The following is a 19,907-nucleotide window of genomic DNA, read 5'->3' as shown; positions in this document are numbered from 1 at the left end:
CCTCTGAGATGTAGTACAGTAAAAAGTACAATATGTACCTCTGAGATATAGTACAGTAAAAAGTACAATATGTACCTCTGAGATGTAGTACAGTAAAAAGTACAATATGTACGTCTGAGATGTGGAGGAGAAATAGAAAGTGAAAGGTACAAGTACCTTGAATTTGTGCTCTCATCACTTGAGTAAAAGTACTTAGTTACATTATACTATTGTTTTATAAAACCCGTTTCTTAACATTCATTCATTCACATCATTCTTCTTCTCTGGATGATATTGTATCGCCTCGGTCGAGGTTGTGACGTCACGTCCCAGCCCCAAAAGTCTCCATGTTTTTTTGTTTTTTTTTTCCACTTCAGACGGTGACAGAGCGTAAAACAATCTCGACAACAAGCTCGGCCGATTAAAACAAAAACATGTTAAAAATAAAAAACGTGTCTGACATCACCGCTTTACGTGACAAGTTTTCCCCGTTTAAGTGCTGAGTCACGTGTCGCCGGTGAGCTCGCGCTAGCTAACTAACTAACTAGTTACCTCTCAGTCACCGTTTGTCGGACGTCTTTATCCTTTCATTTTGTCGGACGGAGGAACGTTACATTATCGCGTTAACGGTTTTTTTCTCTTGGTTTTTCCCTTGGTTCACGCGCAGACCGGAAACAAGTCACTTGAACCCTCGGAAAGTGGCGTAAATTCAATAATTCGGGGATTTTACCTTTAGTATTCTCCTGTTCATTGTGGTGCCGATGTTGTCTTTCTCTTCCTCTTCTTCTTCTTCTTCTTCTTCTTCTTCTGCTTCTGTTGCTGCTGCTGCTGCTGCTGCTTTTTTTTCCTTCTTCTTCTTCTTCCTATTTCTTTTCGTTCCTGTTCGACTTCTTTTGATTTTGGTTTTAAGTGGTCTCAAACATGGCGTCCCGGTGTCTTACAGCCACCTAGCGGACTGGAGGACAAAGCTTATTTTTATTTGTATGTAATAATAATGATAATAATAACAATACTAATAATAATAATAACGATAATATTATAAAAACAAAATTATATTATAATAATTTATAATAATATAAATAATCATAACAATAACAATATAATTAACATTAACTCAAAGATGCAAACATTTTCCATTTGACCAAATAGTTTACTGCAGCAACTCACACAACCACAACACCAGATGTGCCGGTACATTCCACCACCGACCATTTACACGTCTACTTCACTACATTTATTTGACTCAGATTAAGATTTGACAAATAAAACATGTGAATAAAATATGATGTTGTCATTCTGGACTATATGCCTTAATTTGGAACAGCTGGTGTATTGTAATATTAGATAACATTGGCACAATACAACCATAGATATATGTATATTAGAAACGTATACAACAGGTAATCTATACAGTAGCTGACAGTTGCCACCTGGTGGAAGTAAACTGTTACTACACAAGACAAGAAACGTCTCACTCAAACAAAGTATTATGTCTTTTTATTTCAGCTGTATGGAGATAATGTGGAGTAAATATTTAATTTAATTCCTTTATAATATACTCTTGAATATATTCAGTTGAAAGAAAACATAACACGCAGCTTGTGATTTATTTTAAAATAAATATTATCTGAGTGAGTTTGAGGGTTTTGGGTTTTAAAGGATCCTAACGGAGCTGCATGAAATTACTGCTACCGTTTATTTATTTATCATATCTTAACTGTTTACTTCCTTATTTATTACCATGTATTATTTTTTAACTGATGCCTCCTGCAAATATATAATAAAGGATTATTAAAGTTAAAGTACAGAAGTATTATCAGCAAAATGTTGAGTTTAAGTGTCAAAAGTTAAAGTAATGTAATGTTGTTATGTAATAAAGTGGAGCCAATTTTAGATATTTAGTGTACTGCGTCATTTCATAAAAGCATTTATTTTTTATGTAAAATGTAACTAGTACTATAAATGACAAATAAAGGTGGTATAGTAAAAAAAGTACAATATTTCCCTCTGAGATGTAGTGGAGTAGTAGTATATAGAAGTATAAAATGGAAAAACTCAATTATAATAATAAATTATAATAATAAATTATAATAATACATTTTGTGTAGCACTTTAAAAAGTACTCATATGCACTTTACACGGTAAAACCATAAACAGTAAAGCAATAAAAAGAAAAACAAACAAATAAATGACATTATAACAGTAAAAACAAACAATAACATTACATAACTACTACTTTCAGTTTGTGTGTACGTGTGAGAAGAATGTCATAATAAGTACAGGAGCTTAAGTTAATGTACTTAGTTACATTCTACAGTGCTGAATAAATAACTTTTAAAGTAAGTGTAAATAATAAAGTGTCTATTGAGTGTAAATTATAACCACTTACATGAACTATAACTCCTAATGAATAAATAAATAAAATAAATAAATGTCAGTTTGGCTTTCCAGATCCTGTGATCTCGCGACAGTCAGTTTCAAGATGGCCGCCTGAGTGGAGAATTCACACACATCTCCAATAAGAAAAAAACACTAATCCAACTAGTTAGCTTCTGTCTCTCTCTCACACAACTTTAACTGCCTTGTTACGGAAGAATGAGAAGACGTCACGGGCCACGTTTGTTCCCGTTTTGAACCGGAATGTGACGTCGGGGCTATGGAATAAAAACCAGTACTGGTAAGGAGTGTATTAGTCACAGAATAAAACCGGGTAAAAACACAGTTAGCTAGCTGTTCGCTACATTAGTTAGCTAGCTACATTAGCCAGCTAACGCCTTCAATAACAACATAGCTAACATGATAACTTTAGCTACACCTACTGTAATCACGTGACTTACAACAACAGGGTGTTTTTATATTGATAGCAGACGTTAACCGTTAACGTTAGCTTACAATCAGCCCTATAATTAGCATCCAAGCTAAGTGTTTGTTGTGGTGAAGTGTTACAGAAGCTAATGCTAACGTTAGCCGTTAGCTCACTGAAATGCTAGTTGTGTAAGTTAGCTTGTTTTGCTAATCCTGTAGCTGAAAGTGGGTTCTTATTAAAGTGTTGGAATTAACGTCTAACGGTCTTTAACTGACACCGTTAAATTGTCTTATCTTGAGTTTTTAAGTTGCATTGATAATCAGCCTGACACCGGTTGCCATCGGTGTTACGACAATATATGTTACCGGCAGATTCTGTGACCTCATCTGAGATTTGTTTGTACTTCATCTGTAAATATCTCTACCAGTTCACCAGTGGTGGAATGTAGTTAAGAAGTAATCGTTCAATGTACTTTACTTCAATATGTCTATTTCATGCTGCTTTATACATCTCCTCCACTACATCTCTATTGTACTTTTTACTGTACTACATCTCAGAGGTACAGTACATATTGTACTTTCTACTGTACTACACCTCGGAGGTAAATATTGTATTTTGATGAGCTCAAAATATATAATACATCGTGGAGGTTAAACCAGGCTAACCAGGAGACTATAAAGTAGTTTCACTTTGTACTGCTGCCTTTACAAGTACAAGATAAGAGTACTTCTTTTACTACTGGCCATAACACAGCTTCTTCTCCCAATAAATACTTAAGTAAGTATAACATTACATAAAAGTTTGATAAGAACTTAGAATAAATATATTTGATTGTCAGAGAAATACCAGATGACTGTTGTTCAGAACTGGTTACTCCACATTTATGTAAGTGCATATTTTTACTGTGACGATTAACCGTGTGATCAGAATCAGAATCAGCTTTATTGGCCATGTGTGCTTACGCATACATGGAATTTGTCTCCGGTTTCCACTCCGCTCTCAATGTACAAACACAAATTTACAAAAAATAAGACTATATATATATATATATATATATATATATATATAAAGAATAAAAAAGGGCAGCAAAAAAGTAGAACGGATGTAGGTATAGACATTTAGCTATATACAATATAAGTATAAATATATATTCAAGAGAAAAAGTGTGTGTGTGTGTATATATGTATATATGTGTATATATATATATGTGAACATAAACCTATAGATAATGGCATGAATTATAAGTGGTGGTAATAGTGCAGTATAACTTATTTGTTGTTCATGAGAGTGATGGCCAGTGGAAAGAAGCTGTTCCTGTGTCTGGTGGTTTTGGCGTACAGAGCCCTGTAGCGCCTACCAGAGGGGAGGAGTTGGAACAGCTTGTGTCCAGGGTGTGAGGGGTCTGCAGAGATCTTTCCAGCCCGTTTCCTGACTCTGGAGGTGAACAAGTCCAGGATGGAGGGCAGGCTGGAACCAATGATCCTCTCTGCAGACCTGACAATCCGTTGCAGTCTGTTCCTGTCCTGTTTGGTGGCTGATCCGAACCACACAGTGATAGAGGAGCAGAGAACAGACTGGATGATGGCTGAGTAAAACAGGATCAGCAGCTCCTGAGGTAGGTTGAACTTCCTGAGCTGGCGCAGGAAGTACAACCTCTGCTGTGCCTTTTTCCGGATGGTGTTGATGTTGGAGGCCCACTTCAGGTCCCGGGAGATTGTGGATCCCAGAAACTTGAAGGTCTCCACAGCGGATACAGTGTTGTTGTGTATGGTGAGCGGGGGGCAGTGTTGGGGGGGCTCCTCCTGAAGTCCACTGTCATCTCCACAGTTTTGAGCTTGTTTAGCTCCAGGTTGTTCTGACTACACCAGAGGACCAGCTGTTCAACCTCCCGCCTGTACGCAGACTCATCACCGTCCCTGATGAGGCCGATGACCGTTGTGTCGTCTGCGAACTTCAGGAGCTTGACCGTTGGGTCCTCTGAGGTGCAGTCGTTGGTGTAGAGGGAGAAGAGCAGTGGGGAGAGCACACAACCCTGGGGGGCGCCAGTGCTGATAGTCCGGGTGCTACATGTGATTTTTCCCAGCCTCACCTGCTGCGTCCTGTCAGTCAGGAAGTTAGTGATCCACTGGCAGGTGGAGGCTGGCACAGTGAGCTGGGAGAGTTTGGGTTGGAGTATTGCTGGGATGATGGTGTTGAACGCTGAGCTGAAGTCCACAAACAGAACCCTTGCATATGACCCTGGGGAGTCGAGGTGTTGCAGCATGTAGTGCAGTCCCATACTGACTGCATCATCCACCGACCTGTTTGCACGGTAGGCAAACTGCAGGGGGTCCAGCAGGGGCCCTGTGATGTCCTTCAGATGGGTCAACACCAGTTTCTCAAAGGATTTCATGACCACAGACGTCAGCGCGACTGGCGTGTAGTCATTCAATCCTGTGATGGAGGATTTCTTGGGGACCGGGATGATCGTGGAGCGTTTGCAGCAGGAGGGTACTTCACATAGCTCCAGTGATCTGTGTGAAGATGGGGCCAGCTGGTCAGCACAGACTTTCAGGCAGGAGGGTGACACACCGTCTGGGCCTGGTGCCTTCCTGATCTTCTGTCTGTGGAAGAGCCGACTCACATCCTCCTCGCAGAACCTCAGTGCCGGTGGGGGGTCGGTTGGAAGAGGTGAGAAGGAGGCAGGGGGTGTAGGTGGTTGTTTGATGGTGGGGGGTGTGAAAGTGGGCTTATCAAACCTGCAATAGAAACAGTTCAGGTCATCAGCCAGTCGGTGATTGGCCTCAGCGGGAGGGATGGTCTCCTGTAGTTCGTGAGTACTTCCAGGCCTCTCCAAACTGACGAGGGGTCGTTGGCTGAAAACCTTTTCTCCAGCTTTTCAGTGCAGCTCCTCTTTGCTACCTTGATCTCCCTCGTCAGTGTGTTTCTGACCTGGTTGTACAGGATCCTGTCCCCACTTCTGTAGGCCTCCTCCTTGGCCCGACGAAGCTGCCTGAGTTTCTCAGTAAACCAAGGTTTATTGTTATTGAATGTGCAGAAGGTTTTATTCGGCACACACATGTCCTCACAAAAACTGATGTACGATGTCACAGTGTCATGCGTGTTTAGTGAGACTGGCTTCCTCATTCCTAACTATGTTTAGACGCCAGTGTGTTAGGACAGGAAGCGTCTCCACAGTTTTAGAGCTCTTCAGTGTCCTTTGTGTCTTTATTAACACTGCTGTAGTGTTCATATCAGCTGGTATCTGTGTATTCAGTGTGGAAAAATCATCACAATCACTTCTTTTAATTTCAATAATCGCAGCAAAAGAAAAGAGTCATATGATCAAAATCTTCTGTTGATGCACAGAAATACAGATTAGGACATTTGAGACAACATAGTTTTCCTTTCACGAGGCAACAAAAACACATTTATTAACGTTTTAATCTGGCAGAAGTTCATTCTCAGTGGCGTTTAAAGCTAAACCTCGTGACTCCGGTTCAACACGGAGAGGAAAAGTCCCCACATGGCCCTCAGGTGGTGATGATGCTCGAGCCTCAACGTTATAATCGGGAATCAATAGAAACGTGTTTTGGATTATACAGAATTAAAGGAGCAAGTTTGAAACGTAAAACATAAATGATTAAAGCATAAACCGTTTTTTTACCCAGAAGAAGTCACTTCTTCAGTTGTTGTTGGCAGTAATTAGTATTACTCACATGTTTACTGATCACATGACACATGTTTGCTGTGAAACTGGTCTGTGTGAGCGTCATAATGGTGGACGTTCCTTTTTGTTTCAGGTTGTCTGACTTATTTATTTTGTCATCTTTTGAATTACACGTCTAATTTAAGGATTACAATTGAGATGTATAGTTTACGATATGGCTGCTCTAAAGATAGACTTCTGTGCATATTGAAAGACGTGTTGCAGTGATATTCATCACATTACATGACGTATAACACTGTAATTAAGATTACAAAACGTGTATTTTTAGGGTGACATAAATGCCTCCACCTGTTTAGTTATCACATGCACTTAAATATAGATTTTTCTTTTTTATTACTGTAATTGATCATGTTTGACTTTAGACATTAGACTGTAAAGATATGTGTTGTTTTTAATAATAAGTCTCTTTTTGTGTCTCTTTAGGAATTGAGGGGGTTCAGGGCCCGTTGCTTTAGTCCAGCATGGACAGCTTCTTCAAGGCTGCTGTTTGTGATCTGGACAAACTGCTGGATGACTTTGAGCTCAATACTGGTAAGAAACAACAAAAGGGCCGCAAGTAATGATTAGTTTCATTGTTGATTAGTCGACTCACTGTTTTGTCTGTCGGGTGTCGAAAAAGAGAGAAAACTGTTCTCAGAGCTCATGTTGACATTTTGAAATCATTAATTTGTCAAAAAGAAAGAACAAACACAGGGAACAATAGACAGCGTGCTGACACAGCAGGGCTGCAACTAACTCATTATTTTCATTCTCGATTAATCAAACGATTATTTTCTAGATTCATTGTTTGGTCTATAAAATGGAGATAAATGTCCATCTCATGTCCTTTAAAGTCTTGTTTTTTCAGCTTTGTTACTTAAAGATATTCACTTCAATATAAAACTGAGAAAAGCAGGAAATCAACTTCTTTCAATGGCTGAAAACGGCATTTTCTGCTTTTTTTTTTGTTTTGTTTGAAACAATTCAGATTTTGTGATACATTTTTTACAGATTATTTTTCTATCCATCTCGTTGCACCTCTATCTGACAGTGATGTGTTTTTTTAAACTTTAATTTTTGTCCAATCCATGAGATTTTTGTGTCTTAATTTTTGCAATTTCATTCAAATCCTTGTTAGAGAAATACATTTGTGAGTTAGCATTTTAATTGTACTACTAAACATCAGTAACAGAGTTTCATATCTAAATTATAAATATTTTTTCCTGATATCTGAGTTTAACATGTTTTGTTCTTTTCATTATTTCAGAGGAACATGAATGCAGATCAGTTTTCCTGAAGCCGTCTGTGTACCCGTTCTCCTCACTGGGCTCTTTAACCGCCGAGGCCTCCAACGTTCCACCGAACCCCCCCGACCTTAACTCTCTCCACTATGGTTCTGCCACCAGCTGTCCCGACCGCTCCGCCGCCGCTCAAAACCACGGCGCCGACGACGATGACCGAGAAGTCGAAGGTCAGCCCCTCACGGCGGTGGACCTCCTGTCCTCGGTGGATTGCCGGCCGGCGGCTCAGAGCTCGGCTCCTCCCTGCCCCGACCGAGCCCTGAAGCCGGTGTGCGACCTCGTGAACGACACCGGCTCGGCCATCCTGGTCAGGGCCGACAGCCACGACGCATTCAGCGAGCTGGACGTGGTGGAGAAGCAAATGGCGGCGGAGGAGGAAGAGGAAGAATTGGAGGAGGACGGGCTGCTCGTGGACTTCGACAGCCCAGTGGTCACCGGAGAGGAGCGAAGTGACGGCTTCGGAGACGACGAGCTGCTCAGTTTAGACGCCCGCGAGCAGAGCGGTGGATTCTCCGCCTCGCTCAGTCTGCTGGACGTCATTCTCCCTGCTGCGGTGGAGAGGAGCTGCGAGTCCGCAGAGGATTCACCATCACCGAGGATGGCCGAATCCGCCGAGAACGAGGAGAGGAACTGTGAGGAGGCGGCTAACTCTTTAGACCGCTGTGAGCCGGAGGCCCCTCTGCCCGTTAATAGCATTAAAGAAACAACAACCTTGGATGCACAAGATGCCTCGGCTGAAGGTGAGTCCTTACAGTCAGACGGCGTGTCGGTGGGCCTGTCGTGCCTCCCCATCGCTGTGTCCATGTGTGGAGCTCTGTTGAACACGGCGTCCTCGGAGGAGGATGAATCGAGGCGAGCTGCAGAGCCACTCGACGAGGCGGCGGATGCCTCCGAGTGCACAGAGGCCGACTCCTCCACGTCGGCCTCGGAAGCCAGGTCCCATTTAGAGGACCCTGTAGAGGACTCGTCACCTGCGGAGGGCCGGGCGTCACCAGTGGGGCAGCAGCATCTCGCTCTGGATCCTGCTACTGCTGCTGCTGCAGACCGCTCAGAACCCAGCCCGGTCGACCCTCCCGAGTTCGGCTTCGAATACCTCCCCGAGAGCGACCAGGCTGAGCTGCTGGTCACGGACGAGGAGCTGGACGCCTTCCTGCAGGCGCACACGGAAGCGGAGCAGAGAGGCGTCTCTTACTGCGGTATGTCGGGAGATTTCACTCGGGGTCTCTCAGAGTCTGATGGAGATCTGGAAGCCCGGCTTGTGGGCGAGGAGCTGAGGAGCTGCGATCTGACTTCTCCGGAGAGCGACAGAAAAATGTGCGTGTCTGTAGAGGGAGGTTTTAACCCCGATGCTCCATCAGGGGACTCTTGCGGACCTCCTTGCCAAGAGGAGCCAGAACTCTCCTTAACCAGCAACTCTTTCCAGTCCCCCGATCAGCAGCCCTCCTATGGAGGCGCGAGACCTAAACGACTACACTGCCAAACCGCCAGATCTCCACCAGCAGGGGAGGAAGAGAAAGACGAGCAGACTGAGACGCTCGGCACACCCGAGGACGAGGAAGACAGTTCACCCTCAAGTCTCACGGACGAGCACGCCGCCAACATCAGGGATTTGAGCCCGATGTGCGCCTCTCAGGAGCATCGGGACTACAGCGTTGGGTACGATGAACTCTCAGAGCCCCCACCGTACCCCGGGGGGTCGCCCACCGACGGAGCCGTGACGGTGAACTGGAAGAGAGACGGAGCGGAGGAGCTGGGGAGCAGGCAGCCCTCATGGGTGCCCGACGCCGAAGCTCCCAACTGCATGAACTGCTACCAGAGGTTCACCTTCACCAAGAGGAGGCACCACTGTCGGGCCTGCGGGAAGGTACGAAAGTCAGCTTACAAACTCCTGTGAATCCATTATATTGTTTACTAGAGTTTCACTACAATGTTCTGTTGATGGAGTTACAATAGTAACGATTCATCTGCCGAGTGAATCAAGTGAATGTCAACATTATACTTGTTTTTAAAACTACTAGTCAGCACGATGGTGAAGTAGTATTCAGTAGTGATGTAACGGACTGTAGTTGATCCGTACTCATTCCGTTCCGAGTTCCGAGTTAGTGTGCGTGTTTTGGAAATAGTCCAATAAACTGGGATTATGTCCGAGGACCAAATATAGCTCCGTGGATTCATGGACGCAGTGAGCTGAGTCAGCACTTCTTCTTCTTCTTCTTTAGCTCCCCTCTAGATCTCTACTGAGCCGTGAGAGCTTTAAGTCCTTTAAGGGCCAGTGATTAAAGCAGCATTAGAGAGGACTGTTTGTTATTGTTCTGCTACTTAACAGACTACATAGACACACACATGTTCAGTGAATTGTTGTTGTCTCCTCGGTGGCAGGTTTACTGTGCGGTGTGCTGCAACAGGAAGTGTAAGCTGAAGTACCTGGAGAAGGAGGCTCGAGTGTGCGTCGTCTGCTTCGATACGATACACCGAGGTAAGGTTTTATCTCCCGAGTCAGAGACTCACTTCCACATATCTGTTACGGACGTGAGAGCTAAAGACCAGCTCCTAATGCAGAAGTGTGCAAATACGAGATATTTATTCAACTACAGTAGGATCTTTAACAGAGATGTCCCTCAGAAGGTTTGTTTACTTCCAAGAAACAAACAAAACAATGTGAGTTACTGACAAACATCTCAAATGGGACAGAGATGTTTAAAGAATTAGAAAGAACACTGAACGGCTTTTTGAATTATTCTGATTTAAATGATATTATCATGCTAAAAAGACAGAGAACACGTCCTTCCTGCTGCTTGCTGATAAAAGGATTAACAAACTGTGCAAATGATAGTAATGAAGTGGAAGATCAAATAGAAATGGTCAAAGAAAACACATTTTTTAAAAGTTAGATTCTTTAAGATGCTTTAAAGCTTCTCTAATCAGTGTTTTTATATTAACAATGGATTAAATGTATATGTTTAATGTAAAAGGTGTCGTTTGAAGCAAAGAACCCAGAAATAATTATTACCCGACTCTGTAGTTCAGACCACGACTGAGAGTTTTAGTGTCTTTCAGCTTGTTGTTTTGGTTTTTACAGCTGCAACTTCACTGTCACCGCTATCATCAACCTCATTTCTCTATGAAAACCCACCGTACATCAAACAGACACAGCTGTCGACTGATCTGTTTACACAGTGGAGCATTTAGCAGCTAAAGAGATATTTCCCTTATTTTTGGTGGAGACCAAAAACGGAGCTAAAAGAGAGAAAATACTGGACTCAAGTCAAGGAATCGTGTGTGAACTGCAACAGTTTGATGACACGTTTGCCGTAACAACTTTATTAGGTGATAAAAGTTGTGCTCGAAATCACTCACTCATTCACGTCTCCCTACTCACGATCCAGGAAGTTCTATTTAAGGTCAGTAGAATTCCTGGGTCACTGCTTTTACACAATTAAAATGTGAAATGTCAGTGGCAGTTGGTGGACCATCGTTATTAAAATAAAATTAAAATGCACACATAATCTTTTCTTATAAATACATGTTGTAATCTATTTTGTTCAGTAGCCTTTTATCGAAAAATGTAGTGGATTCATATTCCCCTGATAAACAATGATGCCTCATGTATGTCTAGGGCTTTTATTGTGAAAGGTAAGAATGGAAGTAGTAAAGCGGTATACGCTGCCGTTGTCCATATGGGGCCAATAAGTGTATTTTTGTAAATTAATAAATAAATACAAACTGCTTTCTGGCCGTTAAATGTATTATTTTTGTGCCACAACTCTTGGATTTGTCTCAATCGTGCCGCTCTCTCCTCTGTTCTCCGCCTGCCATTTTTGTTCCTGCATGATGGTACATAGCAGTCATGGCAAGATGGTCCTATCTCAAGGCCTCATGTGCTCACGAAGCCCCCTGTTGGCCAAAGAGTGTATAACGGGCAGACCCATTACATGTAACATCACTAGTTTAAGGTGCTTGTTTAAAAAATGGCGAATAATTTTGGATTCAGCCAATATCTCCATGTTGAGTTTAAAGCTTGTGTTTCTGCCCCCAAAAACTCAGTTAATGCAGCTTCAATATTTAATATATATTGCTTTAATACGTCCCTGTTTGGTGGGTAAATATAGTTTGCCTCACAGGACTATGAGTCCTCTTTTTAAATAGACTGAAGTTGTCATGAAATAACATCACGGTAATGTTTTCATTATGCAGCTCAGAGGAATATCTAAGGCTCGGGGGCTATTAAATATTCAAACATTCATATGAAGAATTGGCGTCTTTCCATCTATTTACATATAAAATATACATATTTAAAGGCAGATTGTTTTTCTTTTTTGTGGTCTGGTTTTATAGACGGACCTTTTTATGGTTAAAAGACTGCAGCATGGAGAGGGGGAGGAGGGGGGGAGATGGATGGATGGAGAGAGGGAGGAGAGTTATAGCAGGACACTGGCATTTGTCCTTGATTTTGTGTATATGTGTGTGTAGACATGTGACGCTCGCACACACTGTCGTCGTCTAAATTAAGAAGGAAGCGGTGATCCACTTTTTGCGGCTGGCGGATGCTCAAGCGGTTGTGACGCCATCGCTCTCTCCTCTCCGTCACCTCTCCTTCCCTCCCTTCCTCCCTTCATCTCTCATAACAGTGTGGTGAGCTGCATGTGAAGCTCACCACACACACACACACACACAGCCTGAAGCTAACAGGCTAACAACAGACGTAGACTCTGAGGATATGAAGCGAGGAGCGGCTGTGATGGGAGTGTCTAAAGTCAGACTGAGGAACAGACTTGCAGTGTTTGGGACCGGTTGAGTTTTAGCAGAGAGGAAGATGAGGATGATGAGGAAGAGGTAAGCTGCGTTTGTTTACTGCCTCTGTGTATCTTTGCTGGTTTGTTGTGGTGTTTTTATAATCTGTGCAGAGGAATATTTGTGTATATTAGTGGTAAATATGAAATGAGGTCACTCGTGGATTTCTTCCTCACACTGAGAGTTTTTGGCCTGAAGCCCTGGATGACTTTTTTTATGCCTTGTCATCCTTTTTCCAGGATGAATCGACTCTCCTTGTAGTGATGCTGTGGGACTATTTTTATCCGTTAACCCTCTCAACCCCCAAAGCCGTTAGGGGCAATTTCTTGCTCCGGTCACATTTTTCTCTCTTTTTTCCCCCTTAATTTTCACTTCAAAATAAAAGTCCTGCTCCTCTATAGAAACAGAACCATGATGACTAGAAGCAGAGAGAACTACAGCATGACTTTAGTGAAGAATAACACAGTTATGATATAAAATCAGTATAAAGAAAGAAACGCAAGTTTAATTTCTTTGATCATTCATTTTACAAAAATTGTCAAACAATAGAATCTATATATTCAACATTTTTCCAAATGTCCACAAGTTTTACCAATGTTGGAAACAAAAATGGAGGCTCCATGTGCTAAGAATATTAAACTATTCACATGTTTCAGCCTCTCCTCTCCTCCTCTCTCTCCTCTCCTCTCTTCCTCTCTCCTCTCTTCTCTCCTCCCCTCCTCTCCTCTGTGTTCACTTCCTGTAGTTCAGTCAAAGTTTCTCCTCCTTGTTGTCACATGACTGTTGGTCTCAGATGAATTAATCATGACTTCATAGTTTCTCTGAGGAGCTCACACTGTAATGTTTTTATAAGATCTGGTTAAAGTGGACGCTTTATTAGTGGAGAGATTTTAAATGTGACATAAAGAATAAAATGTTTGTGATGAAGTATCATTATTTTAAGCTTAATTTCGGTTGCTTTTTCTGACGGAATTATTCATCACACATGATGTGTTGAAGGACCGTCGTTAAGATGAAACTCTGACGATAATGGCGTTTTTTCCAGCTTCTGGCTGAGATGAACGGTGTCGTTTTGGCGATAGTTTAAAGAACAGTTGCGTTCCCGTCCTGCCAGGGTTCAGAGGGTTAACAAGGGTCTGAATCACTGTAACGTCTTCGCTGTATTCTTCCCCCCCGATGTCGTTCTGTGTTCCCGTACTTTTGTACACCACACTGTAGTTGTTGTCGGTACACAACAGATCAATAAAGATCTATGATGCTTAATCAATATAATGCAGACGTGTGCTACATCAGCATTTTCTGAGAGCCAGCTTTCCTGGAAGCAACAACTCACGTCCGTCCTGTTTGCAATAACCTTCATTCATCTGCCCCACGTCGTGTTCTGCAGAGCCGTCAGTCAAATGTGTCTGAGCACACACAAGCTTTTTATTTATTAAAACAAATGAAACGTAGCTACACACGAAGCACTCACCAAGCTCCGATTAGTCATCACATAACCTCCAATCACAGTCGCTGCCTCGTGGTTGTTGCAACATCGTCCACTGAACGTCCTCTGAGCTCACACAGTCTCACTCGTGCTCCAGTTCTGCTTCTGAATTAGCTGGTTTGATGTCTGACCGCATCATCATCGTCATCATCATCGTCAGCATCAGTTACTTCAGGCTTCATTTTATTTTTTTGTTAGTATTTTACAGAATCCTCCAATATCAATGAAACGTCTTAATTTAAAGTATCAGTGATACAAATTAATCTGTAATGGATCCTGCATACTGGTAGAGAATCAGGCAGGAAGTTCTGGTTCTGAAGAGTGAAGTCGATGCTGAAGTTCCTTAAAACTTCCATTCTCTCTAGTGTCCACCAGGGGGCGACTCCTCTGGTTGCATAGAAGTCTATGAGAAAATGACTCTACTTCTCTCTTGATTTATTACCTCAGTAAACATGAGTTTATGGTCTCAATCTCTAGTTTCAAGTCTTCTTCAATACAGCATGATGTTCATTTAGTATATTATGGTCCATTTAGAGTCAAACAGACCATAAAGCAGGGGATGCTTTAGGGCGGGGCTACACGGTGATTGACAGGTCGCTACCGGAGACGTACACAGCGTCTCTACGTCACTCCTCCTCAGTCCAGATATGGTCACTTCCTGTTTATCGGTTGCAAAAAAGCCAAGTACAGGAAAATGTGAATGTTTGCATGCTAACAGGCTGTTTAAGAGTTGATGTTTAGCTTCTTAATTTGGGATCCCAGCATGCTAATATTAGCTAATTAGCATTAAACACGAAGCACAGCCGAGATTGATGAGAATGTCCGTAGTGTTCGACAAAGTATTCGACAAATTCAAATGTCGACCTGACGATGGTGCTGGATAAAAAATGAAGGAATCTTTCGTGGCAGTTTATCCAATTGTCAAATGCGCAAATATCGATCTGATGGTGGTGCTGGAGGAAAAGTCGGAAGGATTCATCCTCTGGGGAACATGAATGTCTGCTCAGAGATTCATGACAATCCGTCCGATAGTTGTTGAGAATGTTTCAGTCCGGCCTCCGTCTTTCTGTGCATGGACTCACACAGAGAGTGAGGCTCAAGACAAAGAAATGAAGTGAATCTAGTTAGCCGTAGACTAAAGATGAGTTAAACTTGTGCTAAGATTAACACGCCTCTACGACGTGTTTCTCCTTGTAGCCCAGGCCCTGGAGCGGATGATGAGTCCTGCAGGTCCAAGTCCAAACCCCAACGTCCCATCTGAGTACTGCAGCACCATCCCCCCTCTGCAGCAGGCTCGAGCCGCCGGCACTCTTAACTCTCCTCCGCCCACCGTCATGGTGCCTGTGTCCGTTCTCAAACAGCCAAACAATGACAGTATGGTTGCTCTTAAATACTGTACATAGTCCTATACCTTCACTGTTGTTGTTTCCTGAACTGAACCCTTTGAAAAGACTTTTTCTTTCCTGTGTCGTCAGGTTGTCCTCGGGAGCAGAAGCGCGTCTGGTTCGCCGACGGCATCTTGCCCAACGGGGAGGTGGCGGACACGACCAAGCTGTCGGTGACGAGCCGCCGGAGCTCGCAGGAGTTCGGTTCTGACTCTCCGGACCAAACAGTAAGACACGTGATCCACACGGCCGAAGGGAGAACACGAGATTCTAGAGTTTAAGGACTTTTTAGCTACTTTTTCACCTTCTTTAGAGAAAGTTTGGTTCTTCCGCTGGACAGTTAAAATGTTTTTAAGTAGCGTTGACACAATAACCATAACATTGAAATACCGTGAAGCAGTTTTACTTACCTGAACCAACTAGAGCCTCTAAAGGACTGTCTTCAAAGCACCAGACTCCATTGACAAAAAGACATTTTAGGACATTTGTCTGCTTCACTGAGTTTTCTACCACTAGATGAAACATATTTTAATATTGTGAACAGTAATAATCATCGTGTAACGACGCCACAGTGACCGATCCTCTCGTGTTTTCAGCCTGGCTCAGATGTTGAGGTCGGTGGCTCCTCGGCCCCTGAAGCTTCTGAAGCTTTTGGAGGCGTGGCGGTGGTCCGGCCCCCCGTGTCCGGCCCCTGGGACTACGCTCTACTCTCTGGGATCGGCTCTTGTGTGACGAGGGTTCCCAGCCTGCTGCCGGATAACGAGGATGATCTTCCTCCTCTGCTCATCACCACCGGGGAGGACGAAGTGGGAGGTCTGTGTGTATATTTAGCTCCTTTTAGAAGAACGTGTCATTATGTGAGGCTGTGATTTCATCCCGATTTGTTCCCGATATGTTTTTTAATTCTTCATCACTAAACTGAAAAACAATCAGGATTCATTTTGCAGCGCAGCGCCCTCTCCTGGTGGGTTCAACGTCTCAAAGAGTGACTTGAAATTGAAATGAACTGAAATTAATTCATAATCTCGGTGTAGAGCAATAATCAGTCCAGGCATCTCCCTCCTCATATGTTCTACTTTGATCCATGTGAAATGCATGTTTGGATAAATGAATATTCAGCCAAAAACGATGCAGCATGTGAGAAAGTAGTCATTAAATGATGACGTCCTAATTTAACATTTTGTCAGACTTCATAAAACAGGCACCAGAGTTCTCTAAGCAATTATTAAATCAATGTAAACTGTAAGAGATTCAGTAGAACGTGTTTCTAACACTCACAGTGGTGTTATTATGACATCGATGGCAAAATCAGTTTTAAAATCTTAGTTTTAAAAGCACCAGGAGCCAAAAATCATTTTAACAAGCTGTGAACGTCTCTTATGTGTGATTAAAAAAGTCTTCACTTTGACAGAAAGATGTGATGAACTCACGCTGGATCTCTGTGTTGTTTTTCTTTCCAGATGTTTTGGTTGAGGAAAGCCCCGCCCCCTGCCAGATTCTGCACCTATTAGAGGAGGGAGGACCTCGACCGCTGACGTTTGTTCTCAACGCCAACCTGCTGGTCAACGTCAAACTGGTGACATGTGAGTTAAATATACTTTAAAACCATGAGTGTAAGCTAGTTATGTCGAGTTACTTTAAGAGCTCTCGAGGATGTTCCAGTGTGCGTGTCTGGGGCTTTTATTGTGAAGGATGAAACGGAAGGAGGGGAAGAAGGAAAAAGGTTCTAGTGGAGTGTGTGAAAGGAGAATAAAGTGGTGCAGACTACGGAGCCCCGTGTTATTATGAGTTATCTTTGATGCTTTAAATATAGTTATCAATTAGCTGTTAATCATCCCTCCGATCGTCGATTGAAATAGGAGTCTTGCATGTTTACGTTGCTCTCCCACAGATCTCGGGTCAGTTAACTCTCTGCTGTTTCTCTTTCCTCTTCCAGACTCCGGTCGTCAGTGTTGGTGTTTCGGCTCTAACGGGCTGCAGGCTCTCGGGCAGAGAGAGCTGGTGTTTTTGTTGGAGTGTTTGCCGGAAGAGAAAACTCTCCCAAAAGACCTCTTCACGCTTTATCTCAACATTTACCAAGAAGCCCAGAAAGGTAGACACAACGACACGCAGCCCACCTGTCTGTCTGCAACACACACACCCACACACACACACTCACTAACTACAGAGTCGTTGTGTCTGTTACAGGGAAGTTGTTGGAGGAGCTGGATAACGTCACGTTCACCAGCAGCTTCCTGGGCAGTAAGGACCACGCTGGGATGCTGTTCTTCTCCCCCAGCTGTCAGCCTCTGGACGGACTCACGCTGCCTCCTCAGCCCTTCATGTTCGGGCTGCTGGTCCAGAAGCTGGAGGTTCCCTGGGCCAAAGTCTTCCCCCTCCGGCTGCTCCTGCGGCTCGGAGCTGAATACAGCGGTGTGTGTCTGTCTGTCTGTCTGTCTGTCTCTCTGTGTGTGTGTGTGTGTGTGTGTGTCACACACACACACACACACACTTTTCTGGCCTTAAATGTGTCACATTTTATAATAAACTTAATTTCAGGTAAAAGAAACGAGACATAATCTTATTAATTAAGATAAATTAAAGGAGCAAACACGTCTTTAAGCATTCACCCTTTTTTCTTTTTATTGTTTTACATTTTTGCTCAACCAGTTTTTTGGTCTATTGTTAGAAAAACATCTCAATATAGATTATTATTTCATTCTTTTATCAGAAATTATCCCGAAACAAATTAAAATTCACCAAATGAATTACTAATGATAAATGTTATTTGTAGCTCTGAAGGTTATTTTATCCAACATTGAATAAATACAAAATTAAATGTTTTTATCATATTTGTATGAAATGTCTGTAACTCAGTCACGACACTATTAATAGTCTACAGATAAAGATGATTCATTATATCGTTAATAACCCGTTCATATTTCTCTTCTTCAGTTTATCCCACCACACTGACAAGTGTTCGTTTTCGTGACTCTGTGTATCGAGAGACGGGACACACCATCATGAATCTGCTGGCTGTAAGTAATAAAACACAAACGCACACAAGTCTTTATATTGTCCTCAGTCTTATATATGAATATATGAAGTATTATATATGAACTAAAGTCACAGACTTCAGTTCTTCATCCCGCTGAAACGTACTTTTAATTACGTGGCTGCCAGAAAAACGCCCACTCTGGTTTGTTCAGAGAACATTCGATTTATACTTTGGCTCCCGACAAGAAGAGAGTTTCACTTTTTGAGTCTCCTTGTTTCCTTTCCTTATTGGCTTCATATGGAGCTCCAAAATGCAAATATTTAAGTCGTTTTTTTCTCCACAGGACCTGAGGAACTACCAGTACAGTCTGTCGGTGGTGGAGGGCCTGAGGATTCACATGGAGATGGGACACAGCTACATCGACATCCCCAAAAGTAGCTTCAATGAGGTACATGTTGTACTTTTTACTGTACTACATCTCAGAGGTACATATTGTACTTTTTACTAACTCTGCAGGACCGTGAATGTGTTTCCTCTGTCTTTACAGATGCAGAAGGTGGTGAACGCGTCCAACGAGCACGTCATCAGCATCGGAGCGAGGTTCAGCTCGGAGGCCGACTCTCACCTCGTGTGTTTCCAGAACGAGGAGGGAAACTACCAGACGCAGGCCAACAGCAAGCCTGACAAGACCCGCACAGGTGAGAGCCGTCGGTCATCCTCCGTCCAATCAAAATGTAGAAGACGAGCACAATGACGTCATCCTGTGTTTTGTTACAGTGACTGGGGCCAGTTTCGTGGTGTTCAACGGGGCCCTGAAGGCCTCCTCAGGCTTCGTCGCCAAGTCCAGCATTGTTGAGGGTAAACTCACGGATTTATTGGCTCTTATTCCACAAAGCTTTCTTTGTTTTTGGGACCTACCGTAACTGGGATTTGTTCCTCAGATGGGTTGATGGTTCAAATCCCTCCGGAGACCATGGAGTCCCTGCGCGGCGCCCTGAGGGAGCAGACGGACTTCCACATCCCGTGCGGCAGGAACAACGGAGGGGAGCTCCGAGAGAACGTCAGCGTCCGCTGGGTCGACCTGAGCTCACCCGTCAACACGGGGTAATGACGCGTCCACTCAACTGTTTACTCGCTCTTGTGCAATCTGCACACATACGGAGAGTAACTCTATGTGCTGCACAGTCTGTGATAGTAAAATCAGGTGTTTTAGTTTGTTTCTCTTGAGTTTACACAAGCAGAAGAGATGTAACCACACACAGAAGTCACGGCTCGGTGATTTCTTTGATGATTAACTTTAAAAACATTTGAAAACAATGGAATCTATATATATTATCTAACATATTTCTAAGTGTCCACAAGTGTTACCAATGTTGGGGGAAAAAAATGGACGCTCTACATGTTATGAATACTAAACTATTGACATGTTTCCAGCCTCTCCTCTCCTCTCCTCTCCTCTCCCCTCTCCTCTCCTCTCCCCTCCCCTCTCCTCTC

At 43.1% G+C, this 19,907-nt stretch overlaps 2 protein-coding genes across 3 annotated transcripts in view; both read left to right on the top strand.

The window, feature by feature from the left end:
* The window catches only part of LOC116398656 (ras-specific guanine nucleotide-releasing factor 2-like), a 30,074-nt gene extending 23,150 nt beyond the window's left edge, over positions 1–6,924 (top strand). The window contains exon 5 of the mRNA XM_031875148.1: positions 6,918–6,924. Coding sequence (XP_031731008.1) covers positions 6,918–6,924 — 7 coding nt within the window. The remainder of the gene's footprint in view (positions 1–6,917) is intronic.
* zfyve16 (zinc finger, FYVE domain containing 16) overlaps positions 2,470–19,907 on the top strand; it is a 21,506-nt gene continuing 4,068 nt past the window's right edge. Inside the window, exons 1-15 of one of the 2 annotated variants that reach the window (XM_031875198.1) lie at positions 2,470–2,656; positions 6,918–7,025; positions 7,741–9,638; positions 10,154–10,250; positions 15,249–15,425; positions 15,527–15,663; positions 16,033–16,249; positions 16,897–17,019; positions 17,373–17,528; positions 17,624–17,848; positions 18,371–18,453; positions 18,757–18,861; positions 18,961–19,111; positions 19,191–19,271; positions 19,355–19,517. In XM_031875198.1, coding sequence (XP_031731058.1) covers positions 6,956–7,025; positions 7,741–9,638; positions 10,154–10,250; positions 15,249–15,425; positions 15,527–15,663; positions 16,033–16,249; positions 16,897–17,019; positions 17,373–17,528; positions 17,624–17,848; positions 18,371–18,453; positions 18,757–18,861; positions 18,961–19,111; positions 19,191–19,271; positions 19,355–19,517 — 3,683 coding nt within the window. In that variant the 5' untranslated portion in view covers positions 2,470–2,656; positions 6,918–6,955. The remainder of the gene's footprint in view (positions 2,657–6,917; positions 7,026–7,740; positions 9,639–10,153; positions 10,251–15,248; positions 15,426–15,526; positions 15,664–16,032; positions 16,250–16,896; positions 17,020–17,372; positions 17,529–17,623; positions 17,849–18,370; positions 18,454–18,756; positions 18,862–18,960; positions 19,112–19,190; positions 19,272–19,354; positions 19,518–19,907) is intronic. The other variant, XM_031875199.1, reaches the window with a different exon arrangement.

This window comes from Anarrhichthys ocellatus, unplaced genomic scaffold, assembly GCF_004355925.1.
Source record: "Anarrhichthys ocellatus isolate YVR2014 unplaced genomic scaffold, GSC_Weel_1.0 scaffold87, whole genome shotgun sequence".
Lineage (NCBI taxonomy): Eukaryota > Metazoa > Chordata > Actinopteri > Perciformes > Anarhichadidae > Anarrhichthys > Anarrhichthys ocellatus.
This window is presented reverse-complemented; position numbering and strand designations above follow the sequence as displayed.